Source organism: Nannobrachium achirus (assembly GCF_963921795.1).
Source record: "Nannobrachium achirus genome assembly, chromosome: 21".
NCBI lineage: Eukaryota > Metazoa > Chordata > Actinopteri > Myctophiformes > Myctophidae > Nannobrachium > Nannobrachium achirus.
Window position 1 is genome coordinate 19,894,641 of NC_137828.1, and position 18,859 is coordinate 19,913,499.

General features: G+C 41.7%; 1 protein-coding gene across 1 annotated transcript in view; it reads right to left on the minus strand.

The window, feature by feature from the left end:
• The window catches only part of wwp1 (WW domain containing E3 ubiquitin protein ligase 1), a 116,551-nt gene that overhangs the window by 64,200 nt on the left and 33,492 nt on the right, over window positions 1-18,859 (minus strand). The window contains 3 exon segments of the mRNA XM_080752146.1: window positions 6,651-6,726; window positions 12,522-12,677; window positions 15,344-15,468. Of these exon segments, the coding sequence (XP_080608272.1) occupies window positions 6,651-6,726; window positions 12,522-12,677; window positions 15,344-15,468 (357 nt within the window).

Below are 18,859 nucleotides of genomic sequence, written 5' to 3' on the forward strand. Positions count from 1 at the left end.
CTGTTTTTGGCTAAAGTTCTCCTCAGAATAGGGATGCGAGGGTTCAAAGCTTTTAATTGAAAATAATTATCCTATCACACAAGGATTTGGTGGCCCCCCTGTAGTAACTCGGAGGACCCCCTAGGGGTCCCGGACGCCCTGTTAACTCATTCATAGCCAAGCCCGAGTTTCCCGTGTTATTTCAGTACCCCCAGACTGCCATGGCCTGAGTTTCCCGAGTTTTCCCGTAAAAAAAAAAGAACATTTTCAAAAAGAAAAAATCAAAAATGCCTAAAATGTATTAGGCATGATCGCAATCGCGAAATTGCATGTTTAGCCCCAAAACAAACATCTTTCAAAATGGCAGCCATGTTTGTTTACATTTGAAGACTTTGAAGGCTTCTATCTCATGAATGCCTGAACGGATTTCCAAGCGGATTTTTTTGTTTGAAAGCTGTGAAAAAGCACTACACATATGGTGCTCTAGGCATGGGCGTGCACGTTCTGTGCACTAAAAATGTATCCGTGCACTAGAAATTTAGGAACGTGGCAGTGAGGAACTTGGGGGCCATTTTGAAAAGGCAATGAATGAGTTAAAGACCCCTGATGTAAAGGGTGAGAAAATGCTGTAAACCAAGAAAGAAAGAAAGAAAGAGAGGGAGAGAGAGAGGAACGAGTCAAGGTAAAAACAAAGACAGAGAGCCAGATGAGAAACATAAGAGAACAGAGATGTAAAAGGATGTGGACACTCAGGCAGCGATTGATGGACAAGGTTAAGAAAACACTGTAAACTGACAATGAGAGCTAGATGGGGGCAATACAGAGAAGAAGATCTCAACAGACAAATATAGTTTGGGGCAGGATCAGAGCATTCGAGCGGAGTGGAGCGCGAGCGGTGCGGGGAGCGGAGCGAGCCGTTTTTTAGTTGAGCGTGAGCGAGCGACTTTTATAATGGGTCTGAGCGCCGACCCTCCTCCGCTCCGAGCCGATCCTGTTGGGGCCGCGCGCCGCATGTTTCCAACAAAACAGTGGCGAGTGGAAAGCTCTCCAAGTCTCCATCAAAGCCGAGGCTCACGTTAGCGCAGCCATTTGTGTTAGGAACACACTGGCAAAGGAGAAAGTGTTTCGGACATGGTAGCAAACTACTTTTTTTACTCTGATTGACGGCCCTGAGCGGAGCGTGGAGCGAGCGCGGAGCGAGAGATGCGAAAATCAAGTTGAGCGACGGTGCGGCGGGGAGCGGAGCGGCCCGGTGGCCGACCAGAGCGACGAGCGAGTGGGACAAGAGCCCTCTGGAGCGCGGAGCGGCTTTTGTCATCGCTCCACTCCGCTCGTGTGCTCTGGGCAGGATACAGGATGCTGCAAGGACACCAATGTCTCTCTCTCTCTCTGTGTGTGTGTGTGTGTGTGTGTGTGTGTGTGTGTGTGTGTGTGTGTGTGTGTGTGTGTGTGTGTGTGTGTGTGTGTGTGTGCATACAGATGTGCCACTTGAGAACTTCACATGGCATGCCATCGACAAGACAGTGGATTGTCAGTAAATTGTTAGAACATTGACAGTGAGAAAGGAGGGCATTTTCCAAGGTGTTGTTATTGCGACCGTAAGGTCGCAGTTTAGTATCAAAACCTCCACCGGCCGTCCGTCCCTGAGTCACACGTCACACGTCACACCTTTGCCCTGCTCATATCTCCGCATCAGTATGACATCACACTGCTGACATCAGTACCAGTAAGACTCCCTAATCGGGAGATAAGCGACTGTTGGTCGCTTATCTCCACAAATAGGCCAAAAGTCCAGGGCATCATCTGGGATACAATCCCTTTTATGCCCATATATGGAGATCCCTAACATAATCCATTTCATGCCCATATATGGAGATCCCTAACAGAATCCCTTTTATGCCCATATATGGAGATCCCTAACAGCATCCCTTTTATGCCCATATATGGAGATCACTAACAGCTAACAGAATCCCTTTTATGCCCATATATGGAGATCCCTAACAGAATCCCTTTTATGCCCATATATGGAGATCCCTAACAGAATCCCTTTTATGCCCATATATGGAGATCCCTAACAGAATCCCTTTTATGCCCAGTTGGTTGCTAGGGTAAAAAAACATGGTTGCTATGGTAAACAGTTGGTTGCTAGGGTAAACAGTTGGTTGCTAGGGTAAAACCATGGTTGCTAAGGTGGTTGCTAACGTACACTAACAGACCAGCAACAACAGACTGTTGCCACAGCAACGTACACAAAGGTTTGTGTACACATGTGGTGTGATGTCATACTGAAGATATATGACATCACACCGTACACAAACAAAGGTGTGACGTGTGACGTGTGACGGACGGACGGACGGACGGACGGACGGCCGGTGGAGGTTTTCATAGTAAACTGCTCCCTGACGGTCGCAATGACATCACACCGTACACAAATGACCCCTATATAAGACCGGCATTGTCTGTCGTACATTTCGGTAAATTCCAGTGGGGATGCCATTGAAAAGTTAATCTAGTTGTACAAAGTAATCAAAGAATGGGTTGACTGGTAGGCTGGTTGACTGCTTTATCTGTGGAGAGTGTATGTCACTGAGAGTCCTTTTATAGCGATTGAAATCATGATGAGGTCACGATGAGTCATCTATGCCCAAATATAGATTTCTAGGTCAGATGGCCCATGGAGTTTGTGATGTCAAACCTAGCAACCCAATATAAACAAACCTGATGTCAGACCTGAAGTATCCTTTTATACCCATATATGGAGATACAGAGATCTCCATATATGGGCATATTAGAAAGCCCATATATGGGCATATACGGATGACATCAGGGATATCCATATATGGGCATAAAAGGGACAAGGGCTTACAGTTAAGAGATCTCCATCTATGGGCATAAAGGGATAAGGACTGTTACAGTAGATATAGAGATGTCCATATATGGGCATACATGAACAAGGACTGACAAACACTGAGATCTCCATATAACCTATGGGAATATAAGGGACGAGGACAATGCGTAGCATTGTGAGCTTGTAGATCTATTTTCTAAATATTGTTGTACATTAAAAACTTGAAATGGGTCGTTCTGCATAGTACTTGGGATTTGTTGATGTAAATGTTCACATAGTGTAATAATTGGTAAAACAAACTTTTGGCCTATTTGTGGAGATAAGCGACCAACGGTCGCTTATCTCCCGATTAGGGAGTCTTACTGGTGTAAATGCTATGTAAGAAAATAAGAGTCCGCACACCAATTTTATGGAAATTTAATATAAAATTGGTGTGTGGACTCTTATTTTCTTACATGTATACTGTTCATCAGTCACCCAGCCTATATGGCTTTAGATGTGCGTGCCTTTTTGGCAGTTTTTCAGCCTTTTTGTTAACATTAAGTAAATGCTATTCAGATTCTTTTTTTCCAATGAAAAGAAGTGTTGAAAAGTTACACTTGTTTTCAGTAACAAAAGAGAAGAATTAGCAAGGCTTAACAGTGAAAAGAACTTTGGAAAACAAGTATTTCCTGAAATGAATGCAGGAAAAGTATAGATAGATAGATAGATACCTTTATTATCCCACGGGGGAAATTCAGTTGCCCAGGGGCAGCACAGCAGTTAAGGTTACAAGTTACAGAGATGTAAGAAAAAGAAAAAGAGTACTGTAGTATACAGTTCAAAGAGCAAGCACAAAAAAAGATAAATAAAACATAAAGTGTCGAAAGCTATTGCAAAAAAAAGAAGAATATATACATAAAGTGACCACGAAACATTCAACGCTCATAAGTGACAAGTCACACACACACAAAAGCTATACTCAAGCATAACTTAACAACAGTGCCAAACAAAAGAGTGCACATTCACTGCTAGTCAATGCAGTCATGCAACACAAGTATCACACCGTCATATCAACACCGCAATAATACACAGTACAACCAACACAACCCAATAGTGCAGGGCCAGAAAAAAGTGACCAAATGGCACATCTGTATACCCATGCATGCTGAGGGAGTAGAGAGAGCACTTCCAGTCAGTCACCCACCCTCCTTCAACCTAACTCGGCGGGATCGATTCAAGTTTGTGATCGTATCTCGGCAAACGCTCCCATTAGCGAGGGCTTCTTCCGTCAATCGCTCAGCCCGCTAAAGGGCACCATGAAAAAAAAGACATGACAGGCTATGAGACCCTTTCAGGCATAAAGGTTGATTGATTGGTTTCCAATAACTTTCTATTTGCTCCCAAAGACTCTTGTAAGTGTTGACATTAATGAAGACCGGTGATGAAGCTGCTGGTCTGGTGACCACATGCCAAATGTGTTTGTGCAAAAATAGGTCTCCCTGTTTGTTGTTGAAACGTCTGTTTGTTGTGAAAATGGTTATGAATCAAGTTAAGGTTGAAGACCCCTGGTTTAGTTTAGTTAGGCCTGAAGGGAGGCCACCCGCAACACAATGCAGGTAATGAAGATTTATCTCGTCTAGACTAAATGTATATGTAACCGAATTCATAGAAATATATACTTTTATATATAGATCAAAAGGAATAGTAAAATTGCTACAGATATACATTACATAAATAACAAATTGTATAAACTAGTAAGATGCCTCTGGGCGACAATCTGGCCAGTGATGTATATCGGACCAGTTACCCATATATGGAGACCCCTGGTACCCATATATGGAGATCCATGTATTTTATATGGAGATATGCTGTGAGAGCCCAAACATGCTTACTCAGTTATTTGTTATGTGAAAGTCCTATAATGTCTATGACATCTGACATCATACCCTTTTATGCCCATACATGGGCCACACAGATATGGGCTGTCTTGGCCACCTGTCTTGGCCATATATGGATTCTGTTAGTTTCGTATGTGGCCGATGTGGCCTCCAAGTCCTGTTAGATATGGGCTTAACACATATGGTGCCAACCCCGAGTTTCCCGAGTTTGTATTGGTACCACCGCTGTGCCAACCCCGAGTTTCCCGAGTTTGGGCCGTTTTTGAAAAAAAAAAAAAATTTTTTTTTTTTTCAAAAACATGTTTTGGACCTCCAGAAATGTGTTAGGGATGATCGCGATCGCGAAATTGCATGTTTAACCCCCATACCAACCCATTCTTTCAAACATGGCAGCCATGTTTGTTTACATCTGAAGAAAACATAATGGCTGATAAATCATGAATGTCTGAACGGATTTCCAAGCAGATTTTTTTGTTTGAAAGCTGTGAACAGTGGGCACACACGTGGTGCATCATCTAGGCATGGGCGTGCACGATCAGTGCACTATAAATTACATGGAAGTCTATGGAGACCATGGCATCGCGGGACATTGAAGAGAAAAAATCATGGCACCAAAAAAGTTAATATTGATGACATCAGGGAACTCCATACATGGGCATAAAAGGGATTCTGCTAGTGTGACATCACAGTGAAGCCAGAACGTGATGTCAGAGCAGCAAACCCATTCTGTTAGAGTGGTTCCCCTGACATCACAGTGACGTCAAAGCATGATGTCACAGCAACAAACCCATACAACCAGTGTCGGCAGCGGTTAGCACCGCTCCAGAAAAATAAAAAAAATAAACAGGTCATAGGAAGTCAAAGGCACTGCCCCTTCGAAAGGATTGCTAATAATATCAAATCATGTCAAAAATGTCACCTTGTTCCATTTTAAGTACGTTCTTCCAGCCAGGGAATAATCCTGGTTGGTCAATTTCAATCTGGCATCCCTATTTTGCAAAATATTGGCTACTGTTGAAATGTGTGGAATAGTAGCCTGGCAAGCCAGCCTCATACTGTGCATTCACTCACTCGTTCCTTTCCACAATATGAGTCTGGACTTTGGCCTATAGGCAGCTTGAAAAGTGGGCGGGAGTACTTGCCTTGACAGGCAGACTCCTCTAACCAACCAAAACATTTGACGACTTGTCTTATTGTTTCAGCGTTAACTGTTTGTTACACTTGTTCCATCGAGGGCAGCCATTGTTGTTTTGAAAATGCAACAGCATGTATTCTACGTCATCATCTACAGTACAGATGGACCAATCAGGGGAAGCTTTTCACTTGTTGTGCGGACAGCAGTTGAAACGCAGTCACTGATTGGCCCCGATCTATAGGCCGAAGTCCAGACCTGATATAATGAGTGAGCACAGTCAGGGGCGTCACACCAAATTCTGGGCCCTGGGTACAAGGATTCACTGCAGGCCCCCCATGAATGTTAACTATTGAAAAATAGCAGATATACAAGCTCACAGCGCTGTGAGCTTGTAGATCTACTATTTTTGAAAAAATCGTGAAAATGTGTGCAAGAAACCTATGTCAAGGACCCCCAAGATGATATGTATTTGGCCACGGACCCCGATCTCAAAATATTTAGTTCCAGGGACCCCCAGAAGCAACATTTGAGTCAGAAATGTTCGCTTAAAAAATACATATATTAAAAGACTTTCACACATTTTCACAAGTTTTCAAAAATAGCAGATCTACAAGCTCACAGCGCGGCACTCGGTGCCGCGCTGTGAGCTTGTATATCTGCTATTTTTCAATAGATAAAGTTACTAGGGCCCCTCCACCTTGGGCCCCAGTAACTCAGTCCCACTTTCCTACCCCTTGTGACGCCCCTGAGCACAGTATCAGGGCTGGCTTGCCAGGCTAGTGGAAGAGGGCTTGAGTGGTTGACTCACCTGTTGGCAGCCCTTGAGGAAGAGGAGGACGAGCCTTCTCCATCTTCATGCATGGCGTCGCCATTTTGCTGCACCTCTGTGGAGGAGAAGGAAGGGAGAGAGAGTGTTTTTTGCAGGTCTTTCAGTCCGAGTGTATCAAAAAACTAGACCAGGTCAACCTGGTTGTGCCAGACCCCCTGTCTGTCATCATCATTTATGACATCATGCCTTTTGTAGGCATGTCATCATCATGTCATCATCATATATACCCTTTATATAGAAAACCCGGACAGACCGACATTTGCTTATGTAGGCCTACCCATTTCATGGGTCTGGCAATCAAACCTCGGTTTCGAAGTGAAGCGGTGAATTTTTATTCTATGTGTTCTAGATCTATACATTCTGTGATCTATACTTTCTGTGTGCTTTAGTTCTAGTTCTGAATGAATGAATGTCTGGAGAGCCAAATTGTCATGTGAAGCTTGGCCAATCCTCAATTCTTCATTCTGGACATGCACGGGACATGTACGGGACAGACAAAACTAACCAATCACAGCGCAGAGATGCACGGGACAGGTACGGGACAGACAAAGCCACACCTTGGAAGCGGCTTTCACTGCTTCAAAAAGCAACTGAGTTAAGGCAGCGGAAGCTTGTGATTGGCTGCACAGAGGTCGGGGGGACGGAGATACACCTAAACCTAACCTTAACCTCAGTAAAACTAACGCTGGTGAATGCTAACCTGGTGATTTGCTAACCTGCCGACGCTGGTGAATGCTAACCTGGTGAATGTTAAACTGGTAGGACAAACGGTGCTTAACCCAGTTGCCTTTTTGATAACACTCGGACTGAAAGACCTGAAAAAAAAACACACTTCTGTGGAGGAAAAGAGTGCCAGCCAGACAGACGGATATAACAGGTATTGCACTACTGGACATGGATGGTGACTGTTCTGCCCAACGGGCACCGGTCTGGGTTCTCCAACATTTTACTTCTGAGACTCCTACATTTAATCCCTCATCGCACACCCCTTGGCACAGGACTGGTACACATAAAGTGACTGAGGTCACAGACAGAACAACGGCCCATACAAGGAGATATGCACGTGTTGTTGCGTTTGCACCGCTCACTTCGCACCGGTATATGTGTCAAGTACAGCAGTGGTTCTCAACCTGAGGGGTTGGGACCCCCAGGGGGTTCCCAAATTATTTTGGGGGGTCCCCAGATGATTAACTTAATGTGCTTGACTGACTCATTGTTTTCTCACTCAACAGCAAATAAACCAACATAAAGTATAGAGGGCATCTGCACATTTCTAATGTGACAATTTAAGGACTTTTTAATATCTCTGTAAAATGACAAATTAAACATTGGCCAAATTTTCAAATATTAGATACATAAATTGTGAAAATAGCCGATTTACGTGCAATATAGCAATACGTTACGTCGTTACGCATCACTATACATGGTTGATGATACGATATTGGTTCATTCATGGCCATAAGATACGATTCGATTCAATGATTTAAAATTGATAAAGTAACTATTTAGTAAAGACATTAAATCTGTCTGAAACATAGTCTGTCAATGTCTGTCAATAGTGTAGGTGTTTTAATGGAAAAATCTATTATATAGATATAAAAAGTAAACACTGTGATTCTCTAGCAAATACATTATATTTCAACAAATATGGACAAATCCACCGTGACATGAACACAGAGATTACACACATTTATCTATAGACCAGGAGTAGCCATATGGAATGTAAACGTAATTCAGTCATTTGCAAATCCCGCCCCATTCTGCCCTGTTACTGTGGTGGTACATTTGACCCTGGGCAGATTGTTTTTATAGTGGCAGTGAATGGGGGGGAGAGGGTATTTTCATTGCCTCATTATTGCAATTTAAAGTACCAGTACAGTAGTTACATTGCAAAACAGGGGGTTTCCCCGAAAATATATGTTTTAATTTGTTTAATCCCAGTGGGACAGAATCACCATTGCAGATTATTTTATAGTGGAAGTGGATGGTATGTTTTTTTCATAGCCTCATTACAGCTATATAAAGTACCAAAAAAAACACATCTACGTGATATTAATAAAAAGGGAAGAAAAAGGTACAGTAATTACATAGCAAAACAGTAGTTTCCCCCCGAAAATATATGTTTTAATTAGTTTAATCCTCTGGATCAGAGAGAGAATAGAAATAGAAAGAGAAAGCGCAGTGCATCTTGGGTAGGAAGATGACAGCCAGATTATAGTTCTCCTCACATAATAGGCTGGCTTTTCGTAATTCTGCCCATTTAAAATATATGTACCCAATCGTAACTCTTAGTTACATTGATAAGGTCCATGTGAAATAGTTTGTTGAAGCTTATTCATGATGAGCGAGATCGCTATCACCTCCCGCGGCCGTACTGCGCGAACGCCGTGCTCCGCAGAGCGGACCGTTGTTGAAAGCCTGAAGCAACATTCTCCACTGCACAAACTCCACCCCCGATAGCAAAAAGTGAATGGTTTTTTCTGGTTGGCCAGTCAGGGAGTCTCAGGGACCAATCAGAAGGCTGACAAACGGTGAATTAGACCCCTCTTTTTCATGTTCCTTCTTAAAATTGTTAAATACAAGGCACAAATACTTAGTTTCCATACTATTCGATTATTTGCAAAACGATTCGATACCGATTATCTGCACTGTAAAACGATAATGATACGATACAAAGCCAAACGGTACGATATTTTGCTTTTGCATAACGATATAGTAGATCAGGGGCGGGCAACTTTGATGATGGCGAGGGCCACTATATTTCCACCTTCACTCCAGAGGGCCACATTGCATATTACTACGTCCTACTTTGTCATTCTAGTATTTCATACAAAAGAAGCCAAAATAGCAGATCCACAAGCTCATTTTGAGCTTGTAGATCGGCTATTTTTCCTTCTTTTGAATTGGAATCCTGCATAATTTTTTGTTATTTCTTAATTGGAATCCTGAAATGTAACATTTTGATTTAATTTCAAACGCATGTAGTTATATACTCATGTTAACTTTATGAACCTAAATTCAAATACATTGGACATATATAAAAATACATTTTAATACTACTATACCAGTCATTAAGCTACTAATATACACTGACGGAATTAAAGTAGGTCATTTTTGGAATTGTAACAGCTGTAATCAATAATATATCAGTATTCCGGTATTAACCTGCAGGCCGCATGAACTGAAGGTGGGGGCCACATGTGGCCCCCGGGCTGCCAGTTGCCCATGTATGCAGTAGATCATTGCAAATTAAAATCAATTTTTCGATCGTTACACCCCTATAGTCGGGGATATCTTAAAAAGTCCTGGAATAAATTCCATACCAAAACATTTCTTCACCAATGTGTTTGTAAAGGTGTCTAGTAACACATCTCACAAAGACTGAAATTCAGTTTCCCTAGGAGAATCCGTTACAGCTGATTAAAGTTGGTGTCTCATTAAATTAACTATACATGATAAAACACACCAAAATAAATATGCTTTAAGTAGCATGTGAGGGGTCAAACTAGGGTTTTTTCATGATTCTGAATCCATTGCAAGCATTTGTTTTGCACGAAAAACATTCCTTGGGCTAAAAACGCCCCCAGAAAAATATGGTTTAGTGATGAGTCATCACTTTTCAAAGTTTTGGGGGAGCCACCTTTACCCCAAGGAATGTTTTTTGTACAAAACAAATGGTTGCAATGGATTCAGAATCATGAAAAACCTCTAGTTTGTCCCCTCACATGCTACTTAAAGCATATTTATTTTGGTGTGTTTTATCCTGTATAGTTAAAGCTATACTGTGTAAGTTGCTCAAGGTCAGTTGCTCAGGTCAGTAGCTCTATAGCAGACCGCGGTCGCGTCCGCGTCTCTCGGCCGTTTTTCGCCGCGGACCGGGCCTCACACCCCCGCGTCTGCCTCCACCTCGCCCAAGTATAGAGACACACGGGCGCCTACAAATATGGCCGCCCTATTGTGATAGCGACCCCACTTCAAGATGCGCTGTGATTGGCCGGCAGTGTATAACCCTCGCTGTGATTGGCCGGTAGTGTATGATGACGTAATTTTTCCGCGAAAACCGGGCCCCGGTCAGGATCATAGAAAACATATAAAGAGAAGGCTTTAGAAGCTGAAAATAACGGAGTGGGCGTTCTAAAACTTTAGCGATTTAACAGTTAGGACAATTTTAAGATTTGTTTTATAAAAAAAGTTACATTAACTCATTCCCTGCCAGGCCCGATAGTCCCGAGATTATTCCAATGTCTTTCCCCGCCAGGCCCGATAGTCCCGAGAATTTAAAAAAAAAAAAAAAAAAAAAAAAAAAAAAATCAAATTTTTTTTTTTTTTTTTTAAATTGTGACCCCAAAAAATGGAGTAGGCATGATAGCAATCGCGAAATTTCATGTTTAACCCCCATAGCAACCCCATCTTTCAAGCATGGCAGCCATTTTGGCAGCCATCTTTGTTAAACATAGTGGCTGTTATCTCAGGAATGCCTGAACGGATTTCCATTCGGATTTTTTTGTTTGAAAGCTGTGAGCAAGGTGGACACACGTGGTGCATTATCTAGGCATGGGTGTGCATGATCCGTGCACACCCAATTACATGGAAGTCTATGGAGACGAATGGCAGGTGGGAGTACGGAGGTATGTTAAAATGGCGGTCAATGTGTTAAGTAACACTTAATTTAAAGTGATCCCTGACTAATACGACAAATATGCCTTAATACATTATAATTGTCCTCTATAACTACAATGTAAAATTAAAAACACCTCAATTATTTTATTTCTTCTAGAAATAGCTAATCTTTCACTCAATAGGGGAAATGCCCGTCGCAAGTTGATGATGTCATAAATGTCAAGTGTGATCTATCCCTATGGAATTGATGGCATGCATGTGAAAATAAAAACAAACTTAATACTTCCTATGGTTAATATGAGCATCAAATCAATATTTCAAATGTGTTTGTGTTTTGTTTTTTTGCACATGCATGCCATAAAAATTACACATGACATTTATGACATCATCAACTTGCGACAGGCATTTCCCCTACTGAGTGAAAGATTAGCTATTTCTAGAAGAAATAAAATATTTAAGGTGTTTTTAATTTTACATTGTAGTTATAGAGGACAATTATAATGTATTAACTCATTCAGAGCCCCAGACATTAACGGATTATAATGTCCAAAGTGCCTCCTTCAGGTCCCATTCACTTGCGTTGTCTTATTTTGAAGGCCAGAAGTCCACCACGCAATCACTTCCGGTCTGACGTCATCGGATCGTGCGCCGGAACCGATCGTTCTCCACGTGGAGTTGTGTAATGGCCGACCGGAGCTTTTATCATTGTGTAACATAAGCGAGCATCTGCCTCCATCCTAGCTTCTAAAGTGTAGTTTTGAGATAATGGACATTAAAGATGAGATCCCCCGTCCACCTCAATGTTATGGATGGGACTATATGATGATGCAAAATCAGCGACGGATTTCGTCTCCGGACCCGTGGCCATTCTTCTCGGTAATGTACTCGCCGTTACAGTAATATATTACTTTTCCCGAGATATCCCGTGAATGGCACTACAGATACTCGAGTACTTTTCGCGAGATATCCCGTGAATGGCACTAGATGAGTTAAGACATATCTGTTGTATTAGTCAGGGATCACTTTAATGGGACCCCAACTTTCAGCAGCTGTCACGGATTCTCCTAGGGAAACTGAATTTCAGTCTTTGTGAGATGTGTTACTAGACACCTTTACAAACACATTGGTGAAGGATTTTTTTTGGTAAGGAATTTATTCCAGGATATTACACTATTTCTGAAGATATCCCCCGTATGTGTTTGTATGACCATGTCAGTGTGTGGAGCTCACTGGTGCTGGCACTGCCGGTGTTGCCGTTGGTGAGCGTTGCCAGGGGCTCCTGCTCGGCGGCCGTCAGTCCATCCAGGAAGACGGTCAGCTCGCCCGTCGCCACGGCGGAACCTTTCTGCTCCACGCTCAGCTTCAACACCTCCTTCACATTCTCCACTGCCAAGACATGGGACACAATGCAATTCAATGGAGCTTTATTGGCATGAGAAGACATACGTTTACATTGCCAAAGCAAGTGTCAAAAATAAAATAAAAAACGTTGAAAAGGTGTAACGTATATACAGTTGGAGGGGTACAGCATTATGCAAACAGAGCTACGTATGTCACATTGTGTCATTTAACTCATTTTATATACTGTATATACGGTAGGGCATTCACCAAATATTCGAATATCAAAGTCACTATTCGACGTTGTTCACCGAAGTCGAATATTCACTTATTTTTTTTTTATTGTTTTCTCTTTAAAAAATATATACTTTATAAAGCTTGGCTAGATAGGAAGTCATAAGAATGTGTTGTCAATGCCCCTGGTGGATGAATTTGTTAATGCTCTATACCAGGGGTTCTCAAACCTTTTTAGGCCGTGACCCCCAAATAAACATATTTGAACTGGGGACCCCCACCCTGACAAGCACTTGGAATTGTAGGTATCTTACTATTTACATTTAATGTGACTCGCTTCTGCAGATAAATATTGTGAAAATAGGAGATCTACATTGAGCATGTAGATCGGCTATTTTCACAATGTTTGCCTCTTGATTACTTAATATTTGACACTTTGGCCAGTCCTGTTGAATATTCTACTATTCGAATACTTTGAGGTCGAATAATTCGAATACTAAAAATCACTATTCGTGAATGCCCTTATATACGGGATATAACGCTTTTGGAACAAATAGCAGCATTGTTTTTCCTCCATACAATTTAGTAGCGACTTGGACTCCTCATGTATAAAAGGAAGCATGAGGTCAGTCCGTTGTCTCTCCCCAGGTTGGTAGACGGAGTGTAGCGCCCAGTATTACATTAGATAATTGACACCGGGTGAAAATGGGTTACAAAAATCGAGGGATAAAAATTATAAAAAGAAAACTAACTGTTAACACAATAACTGCTGCTTACTATGAAGGGTTAACTTTTCTTTGACGCCACGCAGATCCTCCCATTGGCACACGCTGTTATTGTGAAAGGCCTGGCTGGAATGTGTGTACACAGTACACACACGGAATGGTGAATGACATCAACGATTACGTCATCTAGTCACATGACATGTGTCATGTGACAGTGTGTCATGGCGGCCGCCAGCCGAGCCTTGTTAGTGCTGTTTAGGGATGTGCTTTGGGATTAAAAGTCTTTTTTGGAGTAAATGAAGTCTCTTTATGGGCCTCTCCATTGACTTAACATGGAGGAGCTTCACTTCACGTGCACGCCCAACGTGCATTTTAAACAAATCGCGGACATTACCGATGCGGCCGCGACCGGAGCTACATACTGTAAGTATTAATACATTTACTGTAAATACAGTAAGATTGACGGTGAGCGCTGTCAATGGCGTCATGTAGTCACCGATTTGAATGACAGTGAGGACTTTCAAGGGCAGCAGAACAGTTAAAGGAGTAGGAGTAGATTTCTATTTTATTTTTTTGCCCCATTGCTAAGACAATAATTTGATTACAATAAGTTTACCCCCATTGATTCCAGATGGGGACCCAAATCCCTAACTAACAAGAAATCTTATGAATGAAAATGTCGCCGACCAATCATCAAGGACGACGATACACGAAAGAAGAAGAATCCAAATGCATTCGGGTCCCCAGACGGAATCAATGGGGGTAAATTTACTATTTATCACAATTTTGTGTTAGGAATGCGACAAATACAAAAACATATTATTGAACTCAAGTCTCTGTGGCTTGAGTATTCAATAGAAAAAAAGGCATTTTGGGGGTTTAACTAACCGCACGCCCTCTACTCACATTCACTAATACCAATGTACACGTAAACACAGACGCATATCTATTTACATACAGACACACACACACACACACCTATTTACATACAGACACACACACACACCTATTTATATACAGACACGCACATCCTGGCAAAAAGCCTGACACATTACAACCAGATATGATGCGTGTAGAGGTCATAACTATGATAGATGTAAGAGAGAAGGGGAAAGGGAGAGGGCTGCGTGTGTGTGTGTGTGTGTGTGTGTGTGTGTGTGTGTGTGTGTCTGTGTGTGTGTGTGCATGCGCAGGGCTGTCACGATTGACATTTTTCGTGACGATTAATTGTCACTCAAATAATTGCGATTAACGATTTAATTGTGTTTTTGTCGTTGACAATTACATTTCTGTTTGGCTCGTAGGCTTTGAAGTTGCACATGGCAGATATGACACATAACCTAAATATACAAAGAAACACATTTGACAACTTTATACTCATAAAAGAACATTCATAGTGGAAATGGCCGATCTACAAGCTCACAACACGTTGTGAGCTTGTAGATTTTTTTAAATGTTTGAAAATATATGAAAATCTTTCAACATGGAGACGATTATGACAAAATAATTGTGATTATGTCAAATAATTGCGATTAGACGATGATGTAATAATTGTGACAGGCCTGTGTGTTTGTGTGTGTGTGTGTGTGTGTGTGTGTGTGTGTGAGTGTGTGCGTGTGTGTACGTGTGACTGTGTGTGACTGTGTGTGCGCGCGCGTGTGCTGTGTGTGTGTGTGACTGTGTGACTGTGCATGTGTGAGTGTGACTGTGTGTGTGTGCGCGTGTGACTGTGTGTGTGTGTGTGTATATTCGTACATTTTCTGTCGTGCTGCTCTAAGGCTTGCAGGAGGTCCAGAGAGGCTTTGCCAAGCAGAGCGTCTGCCTTTAAGGTGTGATGGCTCCATACCTTGAAGTCCACCTGTGTGTGTGGCGTTACATTCCTGGAAATAAACACAACATACAGGATATAAAGGTCAGGGAGAAGACACAACGTAAATGAACATACTGTATATAAATAACCATAATCAAATAATATAATCAATATTCCCAACAAATACCAACATCACAAGCACACACACTCTTAGCAGTCCAGTTTATTGTACTCATGATACATGAGGTGGCCGTGCGTTTTCATTTATCTTTGTAATTTTCTTTTTTATAATTATTTTATTGTATTAACTCAGTCGGTGCCATATTTAAAGTGGGATGACCTCTTATATTGCCGGTTCGCCAACAAAGGGTTAAAAAAATAGTGTGCACGCTGGTGCACACATTCGTGCACAGATCATGCACTATGCATGTGCATGCTTTTCACAGCTTTCAAACAAAAAAATCCGCTTGGAAATCCGTTCAGGCATTCAGGAGAAAGGAGCCCTTATGTTTTCTTCAAATGTAAACAAACATGGCTGCCATGTTTGAAAGATGGGGTTGGTATGGGGGTTAAACATGCAATTTCGCGATCGCGATCATGCCTAGTACACTGTTGGAGGTCCAAAAAAAAATTTTTCAAAACATTTTTTTTCAATTTTTTTTTTTTTTTTTTTTTATTATTTTTAAAAAAAAGACGTTCAGAAGACGTCTGGCAGGGAGGTCCATAGTGAAAAAGACGTTTTAAAGACGTTTTTATCATAGAAACATATTTTTTGGCAGGGTATGAGTTAAGTTATTTTCATTTTCCTAAATAATTTCAAAAAATAGATTAAACTAGAAGCAGTGCTCTTCCGAGCACAGGTCTCCACCAGGTCAGGTATTAATTATTGTGGCCTCCTGGTGGCGCTACATGTGAAAAGGGTGCCATGTCTTCGGTGACGATCACATGACTGTTGAGATACTGCCAATTTCATTACAATTGCACGCTGTGTTCATGATTTGAGACATTTTGTTCGAAACGGATCAATCCTGCAAAGTTTGGAGGCCAATCTTAGCCAATCAAGATGGAATATTTAATATGGGACAGATCCGATTTGAGGCATTTTGTTCTAAACGGATCAATCCTGCAAAGTTTGGAGGCCAATCTTAGCCAATCAGGATGGAATATTTAATATCGGACAGATCCGTCTTGATCATATGACTGTAGAGATACTGTGTACTGATTTTTGTTAATTTTGGGTAAATTCTGAAGGATTCAAAAATGTGTCTTACATAAGTCGGCCTCCTGGTGGCGCTATAAAAGGCTGATGTGAAAAATGCAAGCAAAGGGTTTTTCCTTGGCCTCTAGGGAGTGTGCTTACAAAGTTTGAAACTGATTGGTGAAGTTATAGGTAAAACCACAAATCGGCCTGTTTTAGCGCCACCATGAGGCTGATTTCAAAAATTTGAAGTGGCATTTCTTCCTCGGCTTAGTGGGAACGTGTGTGCACGATTTCATGATAATTGGACTCTGCGTTTGTGATTTGAGGCATTTTGTTCAAAACGGCCCAATCCTACAAACTTTGGAAGCCAATATTAGCCAATCAGGATGGAATATGGAAAATCAGACAGATCCATGTCGATGACATGACTATAGAGATACTGTCTACTGATATGTGAATTTTGGACAAAATCTCTAAGAGTAGTGTACAGAAATGTTTTTCATGGTGGTGCTAGAACAGGCCCATTTGAAAAATGTGGGGCAGAGGTTCTGAATTGGCATCCAGGGAGTTCATTTTGGCAGTGACCAGGCCAACGGCGCCGGAGATTAGGTGGTAACAAACTGCGAGGACGCACACACGAACCGACGCACAGACGCACGGAGGGGAAAACATACTCTCCCCCATGCCTTTGGCTGGTGGAGACAAAAAGTAATTAATAAAAAACACGTATCTGGAGGGAAGCATGAGTCCCCAGAAAAAAGAACAGGTGTTTTAGTTGAATCTATCATGGTTAAAATGGAGTTTAAAGTTACAATGGCTTTGTATAGGAAGGGGGCGTGTCTGATAAAATCAATAACAAATATCTAAATACTGAATCAAGCAACTTGAAAGCTCTTCTGGGTGTTCCCAAAAGCCTGAGTAGATGATGAAATGACTGAAAGTTTTTTTGAAAGTGAAATATCCCTTTAATGGGTTAATGTGAAACAAAGCACGGGCACTCATCGATCTCACTTGACGTTCTCCTTTCCCTTCCTGTCCAGTGCAGTGAGAAAGGGTCAGTCCTTACACCCTGCAGGGAGGTTTTCATGGGAAAGAAACCGCAGAGGAAGCACTTCTTGGCACCGGGAACAAAAAATGTTAGTGTTTGGAATGCTCAGGAGGATTAAAACAGCTACCTATCCATTACAGTGGCTTTAATGAAAAAATTTCTCCTTTCTCCTCTACTCGACTCTGTGCCCTTTACCTTATCTCTCTTAGAGCTGGTCTAATCCAAGGAGCTCCCAAACCTTTCAGGCTGCGACTCACCTAAAAGAATCATATTTGAATTGGGACCCCTCACCCTGAAAAGCACATGGAATTGTAGGAGTTGAGGCATTACATTTAGTTTGACTCGGTTCCACAGTCTGATAAATATTGTGAAGATAGCCGAACAACTGTAGTTCGGCTATTTTCACAATGGTTTGTATAATGTTGAGTGAGAAAACAATGTTGCTCAAAGGACAACTTTGTTTTTTTACAACAAGGGTTCAAATTTTAGATTGTAATTAGAGAAAAGAAAAGATGAGTGTTAAATGTTTTCATTTACAACTTTCTATTGTTTTAGTGATTTTAGTATTTTGATTTCAGTGGGTGAGGGCATGCGTACAAGTGGCTAAATATGTCTTTTTAGACACAATAAGCCGGCAATTTCTTTGTTACTATTTACACCAGCCCCCATAAGTCACATCTGCCCATGAAAGATTGCGGTGCATCTTGGGAATGGGCTTATTGTGGCTAAAAATATGCAAATAAAAATCAACTAGAAGTAGTGCTCTTCCGAGCACAGGTCTCCACCAGGCCACGCGTCCTGGTGGTGCTATAATAGGCAAATGTAAAAAGGGTGGCATGTGTTCTTCACCAATCTTAGACCTTTCATGGCGCCACCATGAGGCTGATTTGAACATTTTGTAGTGTAATTTCTTCCTTGGTCTTTTGCGAATGTGCGTGCACAATTTCATTACAATTGCATGCTGTGTTCATGATCTGAGGCATTTTCGAAACGGATCAATCCTGCAAAGTTTGGAGGCCAATCTTAGCCAATCAGGATGGAATATTTAATATGGGACAGATCCGTCTTGATCATATGACTGTAGAGATACTGTGTACTGTGTACTGTGTTAATTTTGGGTAAAATCTGAAAGAGTAATATCCAAAAATGTGTCTTACATAAGTCGGCCTCCTGGTGGCGCTATAAAAGACTGATGTAAAAAATGCAAGGAAA